At 39.1% G+C, this 18,200-nt stretch overlaps 2 protein-coding genes across 5 annotated transcripts in view; one reads left to right on the top strand and one right to left on the bottom strand.

Moving 5' to 3' along the window:
• The window catches only part of HADHA (hydroxyacyl-CoA dehydrogenase trifunctional multienzyme complex subunit alpha), a 47,460-nt gene extending 36,701 nt beyond the window's left edge, over window positions 1–10,759 (bottom strand). Inside the window, exons 1-6 of the mRNA XM_024764531.1 lie at window positions 10,592–10,759; window positions 5,700–5,741; window positions 5,536–5,606; window positions 3,873–4,006; window positions 1,802–1,940; window positions 693–812 (exon numbers count right to left, since the gene is read on the bottom strand). Coding sequence (XP_024620299.1) covers window positions 693–812; window positions 1,802–1,940; window positions 3,873–4,006; window positions 5,536–5,606; window positions 5,700–5,741; window positions 10,592–10,658 — 573 coding nt within the window. The 5' untranslated portion in view covers window positions 10,659–10,759. The remainder of the gene's footprint in view (window positions 1–692; window positions 813–1,801; window positions 1,941–3,872; window positions 4,007–5,535; window positions 5,607–5,699; window positions 5,742–10,591) is intronic.
• Window positions 10,760–10,953: 194 nt separating this feature from the next.
• HADHB (hydroxyacyl-CoA dehydrogenase trifunctional multienzyme complex subunit beta) overlaps window positions 10,954–18,200 on the top strand; it is a 38,556-nt gene continuing 31,309 nt past the window's right edge. Inside the window, exons 1-4 of one of the 4 annotated variants that reach the window (XM_024764532.1) lie at window positions 10,954–11,068; window positions 14,089–14,186; window positions 16,915–16,989; window positions 17,098–17,142. In XM_024764532.1, the coding sequence (XP_024620300.1) occupies window positions 16,923–16,989; window positions 17,098–17,142 (112 nt within the window). In that variant the 5' untranslated portion in view covers window positions 10,954–11,068; window positions 14,089–14,186; window positions 16,915–16,922. Of the gene's footprint in view, window positions 11,069–14,088; window positions 14,187–16,914; window positions 16,990–17,097; window positions 17,143–18,200 lie in introns of those variants that run through there. The other 3 variants (XM_024764534.1, XM_024764533.1, XM_024764535.1) reach the window with 3 other exon arrangements.

The following is an 18,200-nucleotide window of genomic DNA, read 5'->3' as shown; positions in this document are numbered from 1 at the left end:
TTTTTTGTGGTACGCGGGCCTCTCACTGTTGTGGCCTCTCCCGTTGAGAAGCACAGGCTCCGGACGCGCAGGCTCAGTGGCCATGGCTCACGGGCCATGGCTCACGGGCCCAGCCGCTCCGCGGCATGTGGGATCTTCCCGGATCGGGGCACGGACCCGTGTCCCCTGCATCGGCAGGCGGACTCTCAACCACTGCGCCACGAGGGAAGTGCTAAATTTTTTTTATTTATTTATTTGTTTATTTATTTATTTTTGGCTGCGTTGGGACTTTTTTGCTGCATGCGGGCTTTCTCTAGTTGCGGCGAGCGGGGGCTGCTCTTTGTTGTGGTGCGCAGGCTTCTCACTGCGGTGGCTTCTCTTGTTGCGGAGCACGGGCTCTACGTGTGCAGGCTTCAATAGTTGTGGCACGTGGGCTCAGTAGTTGTGGCTCACGGGCTCTAGAGCGCAGGCTCAGCAGTTGTGGCGCACGGGCTTATTAGTTGCTCCGCGGCATGTGGGATCTTCCCGGACCAGGGCTTGAACCTGTGTCTCCTGCATTGGCAGGCAGATTCTTAACCACTGCACCACCAGGGAAGTCCAGTTTCTAAATTTTACAATGAATACCCATATTATACCTTTTGTACAGAGGAAATAGATCTAAAGGGGCACATAGGACCGAGGTTCTCAAGTTCACATGGGTATTTTAAACTCACCATTTTGGGTAGCCTTTGTGTGCCTCCCGCTCCTGGTAGGATTCCTAGCAAGACTTCAGGGGAACCCAGAACTGTTTTCTTATCTTTTGTTGCTATTCTGTATTGGCATGAAATGGCAAGCTTCAAACAAATGAAAGAAAATTAGAGTGTTAAAAAATGTAACTTTGTAACATCTTAGGATATGTGAGGGTCTAAATATTACTCATAAAGCAGGAATGTGCCCCCAGAATAAACTGAAATTCCTTAGGCTGGCATTTGATGCTTCCTACAATTTACCTTTCTGGCCTTACTTCATACCTTTCCCCTAAGTTATCAACCTCTTTTTGGGTTGCAGATCTCCTTGAAAATCTGCTGAAAGGTATGGAAGCTCTCAACAGAAAAATGCACACACAATTATATACGCACCCCAGGTTAAGAAACCCTGTACGATGTAAAGACTCTTCAACCAAGCAGGCCTACTTATGGTGCCCTAATTAGGCTTTGTTTATCCTTGTCTTTGCTCACACCATGCCACATGTGGAATGTTTTCCCACTACTTTCTGGTTAATCAAATTCTGCCTATCTTTACGGACCAGACACAGGTTTCCTTAATTAATACACGTGAAAGTGTCTAGTATAGAACCCAGCATGTGATAAATGTTCAATAAATGTTATTTTCTTTTCCCCTCCTTCTTTCTTACATGCTCCAGCTTGGTAAGCATCTCTTCTCTCAAATCTTGTGTTATTTACCATCTTTACTACTCACAAAACACTTGACGTACATTATGCATTATGTGTCTCAACTAGACTTCAGTAGCTCAACAGCATGAATCACACTTCTCAATCTTTGCCTTGCAAACTTTAACAAGGTTTTTTAGAATTGATAGGGACCTTAGAGATCTAGTTCAAAATCTTCTCAGTTTGTAAATGAAAACATGACACTTTGGTTCACTTGCTCTGTGCCATGAGAATAAGGATAAAAACCTATCCAGAAATTTGGTAACTAAAAACAAAGCTGATTCTCCCTCAACAACTTGTTTTAAGGCAAAATAGTAGCTAAAGGTTTGCAGCAGGTGAATCCCAACAATGAGCTGGACCGTTGTCTCAATGACTTTGGAATAAATCTGTACCTCAAGTCCTCCTCCTAAGCAGGATCCATTGATGGCAGCCACAATAGGCTTTGTGGACTTCTCAACTTTCTCAAACATTCTCTGTGCTTCCTGTGATATTTGTGTTACCTCTTGAGAGGTCGTGCAAGCAGTTAACATGCTGCAGTAAACATGAGAGAAGAAAACCAAAAGAAACCAAAGATAAAACCATAACCTATTTTGTTCAATACTTCATCCACCATATCCTTATCCTATCATATATCAATATTCAGTAGTGAATCTTCAAACACTCAGAAGTTTAAGAATGATTTTGCCTCAGATAGCACTAATATCAGTGACATCACCTCTCGATAAAGAGTGTTAAATTTCTGGATTCAGAGAACATGAAACAAAACACGCTGAATAATTTGTGTTTGTTTTGGTAACAAATCAGTAGATTACAAAGCTCTGTACATGAGAAAATCATCTTCTGGTAAATATTTTCACAAGCAGATTAAACATTTTCACTATCAGGTAGCTTTCGGATTAAACATCAATCAGAATGACAGAAAAAAAGGCTTCTATTACAATAATGTTGTCCTCAATGTCCTTTAATTTCAGTTTGTTTCATTTGCTACTTACTGTTTCTGAACACATTTAAGCTGTGGGTTTTTTACTTTTGACCAAAGACAACGAATTTTCTGTCATTTTATATGCTGGGAGTTGTTCAGCTAGCCCCACACAAGCTACAAGTATTTTCCTATGGATTTAGGTAGCTACTACCAGGTACATCAGTGTCTTACTAGGCTTAAATAACCAAGCTAGAAGAAAAAGCACTTGATGGAGATAACTTTGCTTTTTCTAAAAAATAAACATACACAAACAGAATATTTATGAATTTCTAATTACTATACATAAAAAAAGAAGGGTATACAATATTGAACAAAGTTTAAAAATATACAAACACCATACATACAAATTACTAAGCCAATAATGCTGGCTATCATTGCCTAAACTGCAAAAAATAATATAATATAACAAATACCCATATTTTGACAGCATTAACAACCATTAACATTTTAACCCAGTAAACTAATATTAAGGTATCAGCTCTCCTCCTTACTTTTGCTTTAAAGAATTTTAAAGAAGTTATATATACGTATATTATATCATTGAAAAAAAAAAAGAAAATATTAGCTGTATTGGTAAAGTAGCCTTTGACCCCTGAAGTTCTACCAGCCAATTCATTTACCCTGAAACAACCATTTTCATGTCTGTAGTGTATTCCTCAAACCAACTACATATTTGTATCCATAAATAATACAGAGAAGTATTCATGTATGGTTTAAAAATGTTTATATAAACTATAAACAGTATCAAACATTCTGTAACTTGCTTTTTTTTTAACTTAACATTATGTTTTTGAGTTCTAACATTATGCCGTAGATCTAGTTAGTTCCTTTGAATTGTTTTTGTACTATTTTATCTTGTGAATATTCCACATTTACTTATCTATTTCCCTCATGACTGACGTTTAGCTTGTTTCAAATTCTTCACTATTTTAAAAAAACTACACAGGACTGAACATGCCTACGCATGCGTGGGTCCTTAAAACCAAAGGGTGGGATTTCTCTAGCATATATACCTAGATATATACCATATCACTTGAATATATGATATGTGCATTTTCAGTTTTACTAAATTTTATCAAATTACTCTCCAAAGTGGCTATACCAATTTGCATTCCTACTAGTAATATTTAACTTTCTCATTTTCCCAAGTCCTTGCTAATATATTTTCAAACTTTTAAATGTTTGCTGGTCTGGTGGATGAAAAAAAGGGCATCTCATTGTTAGTTTATTTTCATTCTACTCAAACATTGCTCCTTGAACTACTACTTCAACTTCTTCAAAGAAAGGCTGTATTCAGTTTTATAAGGTTTAAGCAACAAGTCCTTCTTTTTTATTAACTTTATTAAACTCATGAAAATAACTTTAAAAAAACTTGCAGAGAATATTTACTTCTACCTTCTTTTAAAATGAGAAATGATTAGGCCTAAAAAAACATACCATTAGCCAAGGTAAAAGGTGACTTCAAAGTTCCTAAAACTTACTTGAGATCGGCACCTGCAATGAAGCACCCTGGCTTTGATGAGATAAGGACAGCACTTCTGATTTGATTGCTAGACCAGACTTCATTCATTACTTCTATGAACTCTGAATGCACTTCTTGACCCAGAGTATTCACCTACCAAAGGGAAATACATATAAATCTAAGGGTTTAAATTCGAAGTAATAGATGTGCAAATCACCATCAAATGCTATTTTGATTATAGGAAATATGTTTAACCAGGAGAAATATACTGTTAAAAGAAAGAGACAGGGAAACAAACAAACAAACAACCCAGCAGCTGTCTATTCAACTGCTTTGGGCAACTGTAAGTACCCCTCCCTCTAAAAATATTTCTACTTAAAGGAGGAACTCGTATTCCTGAGGAGGTCATATTCCTAAGTTTCAATCACATGCAGGCTATAATTAAGTCTACAAACATTTATCAGCATGGAAAAAATTTGTATAATGTTAAGGAAAAAAAGAAATCAAAATTAGACATATAGGGCTTCCCTGGTGGCGCAGTGGTTGAGAGTCCGCCTGCTGATGCAGGGGACATGGGTTCGTGCCCCGGTACGGGAAGATCCCACATGCCGCAGAGCGGCTGGGCCCGTGAGCCATGGCCGCTAAGCCTGTGTGTCCGGAGCCTGTGCTCCGCAACGGGAGAGGCCACAACAGTGAGAGGCCTGCGTACCGCAAAAAAAAAAAAAAAAATTAGACATATAGTATGATCTTAATTTTTAGAATATTATTTGCTGAAACTGGATTAAATATTAAAAGTGGTTATCTTTGGGTTTGGAGCATGAATGATTGTTATTCTCCTCTTTATTGCTTTAAAATGTGCTACTATAGGCATCTGTTATTTTTGTGTTCAGGAAAAATGGTCAACTTACAAAACATATCTTAAGTTTGAATCATTGCTCAGTAAATGCTAAGATTTACTCTAGTGAGGGGGACTGCCTCTTACTTTCCTTAATTTGTGATAGTTGTTAATTGCTTACATCTAGGCCCTCCTACTTCATTGAGGCCTCTGGTAATAAGATTTCTGAAATATGAAATCTTTACACCAACTTTAGGTGAGGGAAAAGCATGAGTTCCTGCAGTAAAGCTCTTCTTGGCAAAAGACTGGATTAATGCTGCATGCTTTTTTGAAGTTGCCAAAAACAAATGAAGCTCCACTTTGAACAGAACTTGATTTCTAATATATGAACTGCACTGGGTCATTCAGGTCCCGTAGGAAACTTAACGACATTTAACCCAGCCAACTTACTATGAATAATGACTTATGTCAGGCAGGTTAAGGAAGCCAATTTAATAACCTCATAGTTAAGATGGGTAGGTCAGTTTTAATTCTTATAAACAAAGCTTATAATTTGCTTCTTATCTAATAAACCACCTTATCATTCTACAGTGTAACAAAAGGATAGTTTTATTAATCCTTGATGTTAATCTGGATTAACTAAAGTCAACTAGGAGGAATTCTTAAACAAGGACCTCTGCTGCAGAAAACTGCACTCCTTGGGCAATTTCTCAAACTCTAACCATCAAAACTGTAAGTTCATGTGATAAGATTACTGCCAAATTGGTGGATTTCTTTCTTTGCCATTCAGGACTGGATTAATGAATGTAGTGAGTAGAAATAAACTGCAGCAAGTTGCATTAGGTACCTTCGAATTGGGTGAGTTAATTCGAATAACTGCTACGTCCCCTTTGACTCCATAGTTAATATGGGTTCTGGCTAAAAAGAGAAGGAAAATTTATTTGTAAACATGTTTATTGCCAAATAAGTATAAAAAGCAATGTAAGCATGTCAACGAGAAATTAAACTTACTCAGCAAAGCAGAGGACCTTGTAAAGCTGCGGCAAATATAACCTGCAAGAAAAAGATATTTCAAAATTAATTATTTTACAAAACAGAATTTCCATAGTACCTGCTATACATAACAAAGCTGGACTTTATAACAACCACAACAAAACAAAGTGTTCTAAGCCATTATTGTGACCACTGCTGTATCTTTTTGTTTCAATTATCAGGTCAAATGATTATCTGGATACTAAATGTGGTGGGTGGAAGAATGGCCTCTCAAGGATGCCCATGTCCCCAGAAACCCAGTATGTTAGGTTATATGGCAAAGGGAAATAAAGGCTGCAAATGGAATTAAGGTGGCTAATTAGCTGACCTTAATACAGGGTGATTAGCCTGGATTATTCAGGTACACCCCATGAAACTACAAAGGAGGAGAAAAGGCAAAAGAACCAGAGATGGCAGCACGAGAACTCATTTTGCTGGCTTTGAAGAAGTCAAGGAATGCAGGCAGCCTCTGGAAGCTAGAAAAGGCAACGAAATGGATTTTCCCTTAGAGCATCCAGAATGAACACAGCCCTGCCAACACCTTTGATTTTAACCCAGTGAGACTCATTTCTGACATCTGTAACTGTAAGATAATAAATTTCTATTGTTTCAGACACTAAGCTTGTGGAAATTTAGGGCCACAATAGGAAACAAATACACTAAGAAATAAGTAATCTACAAAGCGATCCATAATGTTAGTCCCAAATGTATTCCAAATATATCTCAAGCATGTTCTCCAGCCAGGTCCTCTTGCATTTCTATGGAGAGATGGACTTTCCAGTGTCATGAAAAATAAAATCAAGGGGCTTTAGAGGCTCCATGTTTCTCTCTATCCTGCAGTTCTTTAAAGGAGGGGAAGCAAAGGCACAGGAAAAAGCAGCTTTATACTGCTTTCAAAGGCAAAACAACATACTATTTAAAAAAAAAAAACTAGATGGCACCAGAACCAGAGTGGGGTGATCGCTGGTTCTGTCTGCATTTGTTTTTCTTTAAGCAACCCAAGTCAGCCCTCATGGTGCAAAGACAAAGGACCCGAGAGTCCAAAGCTGTGGGTTCGACCATCAAGTTTATTATTTACTAGTTGTATGACCACGTACAAGTCTCTCAGAGCATTTCAGTGTTCTTATAGAGTAAAAGTGATGTAATGATTATAAAAGTACCTATAAGTCAAAGTCCTACACCAAAGTAAATTATGATAAGAGAAGCCAGCCATCTCTTCAATCTCCAGTGCCTCTACTTCACTAATGATAAACTTCCCTTTGCTTTTCCATCATTTGAGATCTGTGTCATCTGTGTTTGTGACTCTTCCTTCTTTATATCTGTATCATGGCTCCACAAAGCCTTATCTTGAGATTCTGTCTACAAGTATCTTTGCCTTCCCTGCCCAAATTTTATCTTTATTACTCACTGTTTTGTTCTCTAATCGTTGCATCTGTAGCAGGTGTTTCCCCCAACTAAACTGTAATCTCCTCCAACATCATCTCATAGTCATTTATATTCCACAACAAAAATCTAGTGTGGCCTAGAGTGAACAGAAAGACAAAAATCCCTGTCTTTGTGGAGGAGGTGAAAACAGGCCTGGTATAGAAAGGAGTTTCCCTATAAAGTAGAAATTCTGTGGGAGGGGAGCCAGATAATAGGCAATTCTAGCTAGAACAGGGTAAACTGAATTAGTGAGAAGGAACTGATCAGGAATGCAGGGTGGGAGAAGATGGGGTGGAAAGACAGATAAAAGACAATAAAAATAAATATGGAAATAAATATGTTAGAAGATAAGTGCCTAAGGAAAAAAGAAAACAGAGCAGGTGAAGGGGCTTGGACGTGGGTTGTAATTGTGAAGACCAAATATTTGAGACAACAGGTTTGAGCTCATTAGCTTATAAACCATAAACTCTCATCCACTAACCTACCTTCCCCCCCCCCCATATAGACATACACAAAACCTCCTCTAAATCAATAGAGACAAGAAACAAAGAAAAAACCAGCAAATGTACAAACATGTCTGGAAAACAATTTCAAACCACAGTCAACTAAATCAAGTTGAAGTACTCGGTAGCTTTGCTTTTGGAATCCAGCCTTCCTCACTTCCTAATTAGGAGAGCTTACTTTAGAGCAGCAGTCCCCAACCTTTTGGGCCCCAGGGACAGGTTTCATGGAAGACAATTTTTCTAGGGACTGGTGGGGGTGTGGGGTGTGGGATGGTTCAGGCGGCACTCGCCTGCAGCCCCGGGGGTTGGGGACCCCTGCTGTAGAGCAGCTGGGTGAACTTTAGCCTATATTTCCTGTGCCAGCAAAAGAGAGAGAAACCTCTGGCCTACTTTGTAATCATTTAAATAATTTAACTCCAGAAGATACCTACAAGATACCTACAAGATCGAAGACTACAGCAGTGCAGAGAGCTGGATTACCCTAACACAAATTTCAAATATGAAAGTGTTACTTTTGTTGTAACAATCAACAGCTTTTCTCAATATTTAGTACCGGGGGAAGGGACAGGATTAAGGAAGTGAGAGTCAAATTTAAATATACACCATCTACTAAGGTATTTGCCTCCAATTCTTTTCCTGTGAAATTATTCTACCACTTAGGTAATCAGGAATTTGAATTTAGAGTAAGAGTGGGAAATAAACAAGATATTTTGGTCAAGATGTGATTTTCATTTGATAGTCATACTCAGAATTATAGCACTCAGGCAGGAATGGGTCAAAACTTCAAGAAATACAAAGCAGCATCAAGAGATTTTAATCATCCATCATTAAACGTCATAATCTCATTAAATGTTTGGCAATGCCTTGGCAAAGACTTTCAGTTAGGGTTAGGGTTAGGGTTAGTCTGTTGAGTCTAAATGGCAATCCAGGTGTGCAGGTAATTTTAAATTCACTTTCTAGACTTTTTTTCAAAATTTATACATTGCTACTAAAAGGAGCAATAGCTATAATAAGCTATATTTTTTTAATTTTTAAAATTAATTTTTACTGGAGTATAGTTGATTTACCATGTTGTGTTAGTTTCTGCTGTACAGCAAAGTGAATCAGCTATACATATACATATACCCACTCTTTTTTAGATTCTATTCCCATATAGGTCATTACAGAGTATTGAGTAGAGTTCCCCTGTGCTATACAGTAGGTTCTTATTAGTTACCTGTTTTATATATGGTAGCGTGTATATGTCAATCCCAGTCTCCCAATTTAACCCTCCTTCCCCAAGCCATATTTTCTTATAGGTTAAAACACAATGCAAAATATATACACACATGTGTGTATATATATTTCTATAAAAAAACATAGAAAAACTAGGCTTGTAACCTTTTATCACATGTAAAATGTAAAAATTACTTTAAAAAAGTCTCATATCTGTATCAATAGAATCATAGTTCTTCAGGGCAGGAAAGAGTTATAACAGCTAACGTTTATTAACGTTAATAGTAGCACTTACTCCACGAAAAACTGCTTTACACCTAAAATAACTCCTTTAAAGCTCACAAGGTGGTATTATTCCCCATTTCACAAATGAGAAAACAGACACAGAAATTACTTGCCCGAGGTCACCAGAGGGTAAAAGGCAGAGCTAGATTCAAACCCAGAAGTCAGACTCCAAATTTAATGCTTTTAATTGCATTACCTTAAAATCAATGGAGGGGAAGCTCAATAATATACATTTGATATTTTTAAAGTGTTAAACCAAAAATGTGGAAAATAGACAAACTGTCAGGTCACATGACCAAATGCTAACAGTAGGTATGTGAGTAGTAAGGGAATGGGTGATTCTTTTTTTCTTAATCCCTTTCCCCAGTCTTCACAGCATTTCAATTTTCTGTAATCTTATGATTGATGCGCGCACACACACACACAAAGCAGTCCTGTGGAGACTAAAAACATTGGTCGAAATAAGAAAGCAGAAGAGATTCAATCATTCGAAATTAGTCCCTTACAATAAAGGGAGATTCCAGGCACTCCTCCAAAAACAGCAGGCGGTATTACCCCGGGGGGGTTCAGAAGGAGGAAGGCATATTACAAATTATATTTCTAATTAAGTAACCGATATTAAGTACAACATGCAATAAAAAGTCACATTTCACCTTAAGATTTGAGATGGAAGGAAAATGCTTGATTTTCCACAGTCACCCACTTTAACTCTTTCACTGCCAGTTTGAAGACAAAAAGACAATACAGCTAATGCAAGCTAACTGGGTATCGTCAGAAACAAGGGTAGAAATAGTTGTAAAATTATCTAACACCTTGCTCCTTAAGAAAGAGAGTATCTACGTAATTTAAAAAAAATGCTTCTTCTAGCAAATTGCAGAACCTACCCCTTGAAAATCAATATATTATACATTCATACTGGGATTATTGGAACTGCAAGAGTTGAGCTTCCTATTGAAGTGTGGTAATAGGTACAAAAAAGGTTTTGGGGAAAAGGGGCAGGGAATGGCAGTAATTTGCAAGGCTGGTTAATTTCACACACGGTTTTAAGATGCCTCTTGTTACAGGCAAGGTGCAATGGAGCCACAAAGATGTGACAGACTGGACTGTCCTAGTCCTCCTAATCTCGTAGGAACAGGCTCAAGGCCATCATTAAATGAAATGAGGAGACCAGCGGAAAGTGCCAGACCGGGTGGACAGGGCTCAGAAACATTAGGGCTTATGGAGCCCGAAATCGCTGCAGGACTCATGAGAGAGGAAATGTCAGTCCCTGCGCCAGGGAACAAGAGACCAGATCCCAGAGCAGCATCCCTCCCTCTTATCCAGGGCTGGGACCCTGGGCCGGGGCGGGGAGGTGGCAGCGATGGGGAGACGAGGCTCCGGGGAAGCTCGGGTCTCCGTAGGAGTTCTGCCCGGGGCTGTTGGGCGCCCTCAACCAGGCCTCACCTGGGCAACGGAGCATTCTGGAGGCAGTGAAGCGGCTGAGGCTGCCAACTGCCCGGGAAGCCACCATCTTGAGCAGGAGAGGACGAAAGTGGAAGGCGCTTCAAGTCGGGGGAGCCAAGCAGAGGACTTTTCTTTCCGTAGCCTGGCTCTGGCCAGGTGCCCGATGTACTGCCTGACTAAAACCGCTATGGCGAGCTGCCGCCGGTTCCTTAACCTCGCCCTTTGCTCCTGGCTAACCGGGCGGAAAGGACACCTTCTCCGCGGGGAGGAAGGAAGGTCAGGGAAGAAGAGGGACAGAGTTCTGGATTTTCCAGTCAGGCAACCGGAGGGCAGCCCGGAAGGCCTGCGAAGCCCGCGGAGCCGGTGGGAAGGTTGAAGGGTCCTTTCTCGGCAGGGCCCGCCCCTTGATCCAGTCGGGGCCCGTCGCTCGGATCCAAACCTTGCTGGCAGTAGGAGTTTGAGCCCACGCGAGCTAAGGTGAGAAGGCGCGTGCCCTCGGCTTTCCGCCTGGCCTTTCCCCGGCGAGGTCCGCACTTCCTTTCCCACCTACTATGCCCGCGGCCTCCTCCTCTCCCTGGGGCTGTGGAGTTCGAGGGAGCGGAAGGAAGCTTCTCAATGGGGCTCTCCCGTACCAGTGCAATTTGGGCAGTAATTTGGCCTAGCGTTCGGTCTGTAGCTCAGAGCAGCGGTGTTGCCTTTGTCTTTTAATTTATCACCGCATGTTAACGAACTGTTGGCTTGTGTTTGTGTCGGTTTAAAGCGCTGGCCTGTGTTCCAATGTTGTTGTTTCGCCTGCTTTGCCTGGAGCCAGGCCGGCGGCGATAGAGATTCGGTACAGGGCCCGGGGTTTTCCCCTTTTATGTTACCGAGGGTGAGTCTCGGTCGTTTGGCTTTTTCGGGACTCGAATGTGGGAGGAGCTGAGACATGCCTGTGTCCCGCTCCGAGATCCAGGGCTCAAGATTATTTTCTAATCCGGAGGGGACCCGGAGATCATCCGGTCATTCATCATCCCCTTCACTTTATCGGTGAAGCCCATGAATCAGGGTGAGTGAGTTTACCCATGGCCACAGGTGGTAGAAATAGGCCTAGAGGTCTGTTAACTTCTAGTCAAGAGCTCTGCGTTGCCTGAAAGCTGTTTTTGTGCTGGAAAGATAGGCTTGAGTCCTGGAATCAAGTGATTGACTACAAAAAGTAATGTCGAGGGCCCTCTAGGCCCTTTCACCATCCTCTCATTTAATCTTCACGATCCCAAAATTGTTATTTACATTTTGTAGATGAAGTTTGGGAGGCTCGGAGATTATGTAAATTTTCTGGTAGGTGGCAGAGCCAGGATTCGGCCATAAATTTAAGTCTCACTGTTCACCAGATTGACTGTTCCGCAGGAGAGGGAGCAGGAAGAGGCAGGGGGAAATGGCAGGGAAGTTGAGACTGAATTGAGGAGTATGGAAAGAAAGAAGAGAGGTTTCTGTTTAAAGTTCAAGACAAATAGTGAATCCCCCATCACTGTGAACACCTTAAGCAGAAACTGCATGAGCAGTGATCTCTTAATTTGCAGAAAGGATTCTTGATGACCTCCAAAGGCCCTCCAGCTCATAAGGTTTTTACAGTTCAAAGCTTGCCTCCTGCCCACATAATGCTCTTTCTGCATCTAATTTGGTGTAGCACTTACTGTTTAGATCAAGAGTGGCAAACTTTTTCTGTAAAGGGCCAGATAGTAAAGAGTTTAGGTTTCACAACCCACATTGATCTCCGTCACATATTCCTTGTTTTGTTTTGCTCTACAACTTTTTAAAAATGTAAAATCTGTTGTTAGCTAGAGGCCCATGGGTTGAAGTTTGCCATCCCCTGAATTAGGTCACGCTTTTAGCTCTTGATTTTTTTGTTTCCTGTATTCTGAGCAAAATCATAAGCTCCATCAACGGCAGAAATGTTATGCTTCTCACTGTGTCTTACCATCACCCACTAAAATTAATAGCAAACACATGTATAACCCTTACTATGTATCAGGCACTGTTCTAAGTGCCATATATATATATATATATATATATGTATATATATATATATACACACCTCACAACAACCTGTGAAGTAGGTACTTTAATTATCTACAGTTTACAGGTGCATCTTACAGATGAATTATCTACATCTTACTCCTAAAACAGAGAAAGAAAATGGCCTTTGGAGGTCATCAAGAATCCTTTTTGCAAATTAAGTAGCTTGCTTAAGGTCATACAACTAGGGTACAGCCAGGATTTGGATTGGGCGGTTTGCCTTTAGTGTTTGTGCTATTAAGGATATTGTGGACTGTGTCTTAATGATACTGTAATAATGAGCTGTTAGAGCCACTCTATCTTGCTTTCATTACTTGTTTAGCCCCTTCTTCATGTTACTTGCTCCTAGGTTCCTGCAACTTCATGCATCTTTCTATAGTTGCACACCCTACTCAAGCCTACCCAGGCTCCCCAAATCCTTGAGTCAAAATGTATTTCTTAAAGCTTAAAGCAGATGACAATAACTAGGTCATATATTGCTTAGTCCTTCTTTCTTTTGAAATCTGTCTCTACTTTTTATTAATTTTTGATGGGATGTATATTCTACTTAATTTTTTTCCCAGAAACTTCAGGAAGTCTAAAGAAAATAACTATACCAATAACTCCACCACCCAAAGATAACGACTGTTAACATTTGCTTTGTATTTTTCTGGACTTTTAAAATGCATTTGTATGTTTTCATCTATCAAGATACTAGTATATGCAGATTTTCTATAAAACTAGAATTATACTGTACATTAAAAATAAGATGCTCATTGTAAAAAAAATTTTAAGAAGACAGAAGAATATAAAATGAAAGTCCCTCTTTATCTCTTCCAGATATAGATTCAGCCTTATGGATTTTCGTCTTTCTGTCATAAGATGGAGTCTTACTATATATATATTGTTCTGCAGCCTGCTTTTTCATTTAATATATGTTGTGGACATCTTTGCATGTCAGTATATACATGTATGTCATTATGTTTCATTTTTCCTTACAAACTGCTGAACAGTATTCCATGGTATGTTTGTAATATAATTTATTTAACCATTTCCTCCTGTGTGCATCTACATCTTGAGTATTTCTATTGGCTAGAGATCTATGATTGCTACATATACAACTTGAATATTTCTGTTGCTTAAAGACCAATAAGAAGAATTACTAGGCTCAGAAATTCACAATTCAGAATCTGAGAGAGAAATAAAAATTGCCTTCCAAAGAGGCCTTACCAATTATACTTTTATCAACTGTATATGGAAGTGCTTAAATAAATCCATTCTCACAAGAATTGTGTGCTAACCATATTTTTAATTTTTGCCACTTAATAACCCCAAAATGACCTTGTTTTAATTTTTAAAAAATTTTATTGTTAGTGAGGTTGAACATTTAAATTTTTATTTATTTGACATTTTTTTTCTTCTGTGAATTGCTCATTTGCTCATTTTTCCTTTTGGTCATGTTTCAGGAAGGAGCCTTCCAGCTGCAAATAACAGAAAATTAAACTTAAATTGGCTTAATAAAGGGGATTTGTTTACTCACAGAACGGAAAAGCACAGTGGGAAGGTGGGTTTCAGATATGATTCAATCAGGGCTCTAGTTTCTTTTTTCTGAATTTTCAGCTCTGTCCTCCTTTGAGACCAGCTCTACCTTTACACTAGCTTTTATCATGTTTGCAAACTGCTCTAGCCATGCCAAGCCTCAGAAGGAAAGATGTATGTTCCAGAATTCCAGGCAGAAGACTTGAATGTCAGACTGACTAAGACCATCCCTAAATCGATACCAGTGGTCAAGGCAATACCATGCACGATTATTTTAGGCCTTGGTTGCCTGAACCAAAGAGAATGAGATTATTCTGATTGGTTTAAACCCTGGAGTTGAGCTGGATTCAGTCCCATGTAAACCACATGTGACAACTACATAATGGTGTGAAATGGATATTGGGGTGAAAACCGCAGATTGCATTATAGATTGTTTCTCTTTTTCCTGTAATTTGTAGAAGTTCTTTATGGAGTATGGGGTTTAGCCCTTTGTTTTCCATGTTACAAATACTTTCTCTGAATCTCTTGTTTGCCTTTTAACTTTATTTTAGTGTCTTTTGCTATGTAGATATTTTAAATGCTTCTTTAATCAGTTCTTTTAGTTATTCTTTTCCATTATGGCCTCTGGGTTTTATACCATATGTTGGAAGCCTTTCCCCAAGATTATAAAAATATTCTCTGATATATTCTTGTAGTAAGCTAGAAAAATATATATTTAGATTAATGCATCTGTAATTTGTACTTATAGTGTGAGCTATGGATCTAACTTTTTTTCAAATGGTTAGCCATTTTCCCAACAAATCTATTGAGTAATTCACCTTTCTCCCACTTATTTGAAATGTTATCTTTATTACATACTAAATTCTCATACACATGAGTATGCTTCTGAACTTGCTACATCCTGTTCTGTTGATTAGTTTCATTTATTACTGTGCCAGAATTGAACTGTTTAATTACTGGTACTTTATAGAAAGTTTTGGTATCTGTTAGAGCAAGGTCCCCCTTTTTTTCAATCAATATTTTCTTGACTAGTTTCATGAATTTTATTTCAAGAGGAACTTTACTAATGGGGATTTATATTCCAGACTCAAGTGGCATCAAATGTAGCTTCTGGAAAAGTGGTGTCCATCTCATGGGCCAATTTGTGTCTCCCTGGCCAGAGTCCCTTGTGTATACCTAGGCTGGTAAGCCTAGAGGTTGGACTCCTCCATCTCTTTCCAATCCATATATTTGGTAAATGTGATTTTTTTTTCTTTTTGGAAGCCAGAGGGCATCTCTTTTTAGTCAATGAAGACCTAAGAAAAGTTAAACAAGGCTTTTATATTGGCTGTTGCTGTGTAACAAATTACTCCAAAATTTAGCAGCTTAAAACAGTAAAAATTGATTATCTCATACAGTTTCTGACGGTCAGGGATTTGGGGGCAAATTAGCTGGGTCGTTCTGACTTTGACTTTCTCATGAGGTTGCAGTCAGAATGCTGGCGAGGGCTGTAGTCATCTGAAAGCTTGTCTGTGCTAGAGGATTCACTTCCAAGCTCAGTCACATGGCTGTTGGCAGGAGGTGTCAGTTCCTCATCACCAGAGCCTCTTCATCGGGCTGCTCCTGAGGTGCCAACTGGCTTCCCCTAGACCGAGTGATCTGAGAGACGGACCAAGACGGGAGCTGCAGGATCTCTTAACAGCCTAATCTCAAAAGTGACATCTCATCATTTCTGATGTATTCTTTTGTTTACACAGACCAACTATGTAAATAAAAATTCAGGGAAGTGGAATTACTGATCAAAAGTTAGGTGCAGTTGCAGTTTTTTGACAGTTACAATAATTGCCAAATTGCCCTCCATAGTGATGCATCTGTGGAGGTGCCATCAGTTTACACCCTCAGCAGCAGTATATGAGAGAGCCTGTGTGTGCAGGCTACCACATGATGAATATCAGACCTTTAAGTCAAATATTATACCTCTGTGCCGTTTTAATTTGTATTTCCCTTATGAATGAGATTGAACATCTTTTCATGTATCTAAGAGCCATTTGTATTGATATTTCTATTTCTGTGAACAGTTTGTTCATATCCTTTGCCAATTTTTTTCTTACTGATTTGTAGGAACTCATTTTTGGGAATTTAGGGAAGTATTTAATATATTTTAATATAGAGGGGTTTATATTTTTATTATTTTGAAATAATATCAAGCTTATAAAAAAGTAGCAAGTGCAGTGAATGAACTTTTTCTTCCAGTAGTTAAGATGTGATACTGCGCTATCTCTGAATACTTTAGTGTGTATCCCCTTCAAATACAAACATTCCATAAGGCATTCTGCATAATCACAATACAACCATCAAAATCAGGAAGTTCCCATTGGTAGCTTCATGATCACGTCCAGCAGGCTCTACTCCTTTGGCCCTAGAGAAAAGCATAAACTCTGGAGCTAGACTATCTGGCTTCAAATCACAGCTCTGCCTCTTCCTAGTCTTTCAATCCCTGTATGCCTCCGTTTCTCATCTCTTACGAAGGGTGTAAATAATCATGCATACTTCATAGGTCCTTGTGAGGATTAGATGGGTTACTGCTTAGATTAGTGGTTTGCATACTATGTCAGTGTAGCTATTATATTATTAGAGGAAGGGTAGTTGGTAATAGAGTAAATTTTAAAGTATTTTATAGTAGTCATGGACGAGATATCAGAGATCATAGACTACACTCTAAGCTACAAATTGTTCAAATAACCCAGAAAGTCTTTTTGTTCTTGTCTTTTTAGATTTAAGAATGACTTCCCTCTTGACTTACACTTTAAAATATCTTCCCAGTACATCACAGTGGGCCCTCAGATTTTGTAAGTTTCATTTGTACTTTCTTTTTAAGATTAGATTTGGTTGTGTAAGCATCTTGCACAGACATGGAATTGTACTGCTTTTTGTAAACACTTTATTTTGTCTTCCAGCTATGAGACCTCTGAGCTGTTCCTCCCAGTTACGAGCTGCCGCAGGTACAGTAATTTGTAAAAAAAAAAAAAAAGAAAGAAAAGAAAAAAAAAGTCTGATTTAGAAGTTAGATTCTAGAATCTAAATTTGTGAATTTTGAATAAAAACCAAAACTAGTTTGCTAACTCTCCCTTTTTTTGAGCAACATGAACATCACTGTTGCCTTTAAATTAAAACAATATAGGACCAATCAGTAACAATAGTACATGGTGTAGGGTGGGCTCGAGGATGTTGACAGGCAGCTGCTTTCTGGGATATGGAGCCTGATGGAGTCACGGAGGTTCCATGAACCTTACTGGTCAGTTTAATCAGCTACTGGCTGTCAGTCCTAGAGATGATTAGCGTACAAACACTCTGGAGACTGCTGTGGAGCCAAAAGGTAACTTTTCAAACTTTCAGTGACAGGCTTCTCTGTTAATGAATATCCTCTTAGTCCATGTACAAGAGGATGCGTGCATGAAATAGGTGTGACTGTGGAACCAGTTAATAACAGAAGGTTGTTCAGTCAGTATGAAATGAAAAAGGAAGGAAATTTGTTGATTTTATATGGTCTTTTAGACCCTTCGTAAAGACTTCTTCACTGTTGAATACATACTTTTGCAGAACCTACTGTAGGTATGTATCTTCACTGGCCAGCGCTAAAAATCCCCAGACAGGTTCTCCTTGCCTGGGTCCTGTATTGACTATGACTTTTGATTTTGGTTTTATTATGGTGTTTCTACTTGAATAATAGCTTAATAGAAAAAGCGCCTTACTAGGATTCAGAAGACCTCTGCTCTGTTCCAGTTCTACTTCTTTCTGGGCAGTTTGGCCTTGAACCGATCACTTTACTTCCCTGTGCTTTAGTTTCTTTCTCTAAAGAAGAAGAATAATTTTAGTCTTGTTAACCTCAAGTAGTTATGAAGATATTTCACAGCACTTTGAAAACTCTAAGCTCAATATAAGTACAAGGTAGGAATTCCCCGGAGGTCCAGTGGTTAGGACTCTGTGCTTCCACTGCAGGGGGTATGGGTTCGATCTCTGGTTGGGGAATTAAGATCCCGCATATCACGTGGCTCGGCTC

This window comes from Neophocaena asiaeorientalis, unplaced genomic scaffold (genome assembly GCF_003031525.2).
Source record: "Neophocaena asiaeorientalis asiaeorientalis breed wild unplaced genomic scaffold, Neophocaena_asiaeorientalis_V1.1 scaffold345, whole genome shotgun sequence".
Taxonomy (NCBI): Eukaryota; Metazoa; Chordata; class Mammalia; order Artiodactyla; family Phocoenidae; genus Neophocaena; species Neophocaena asiaeorientalis.
This window is presented reverse-complemented; position numbering and strand designations above follow the sequence as displayed.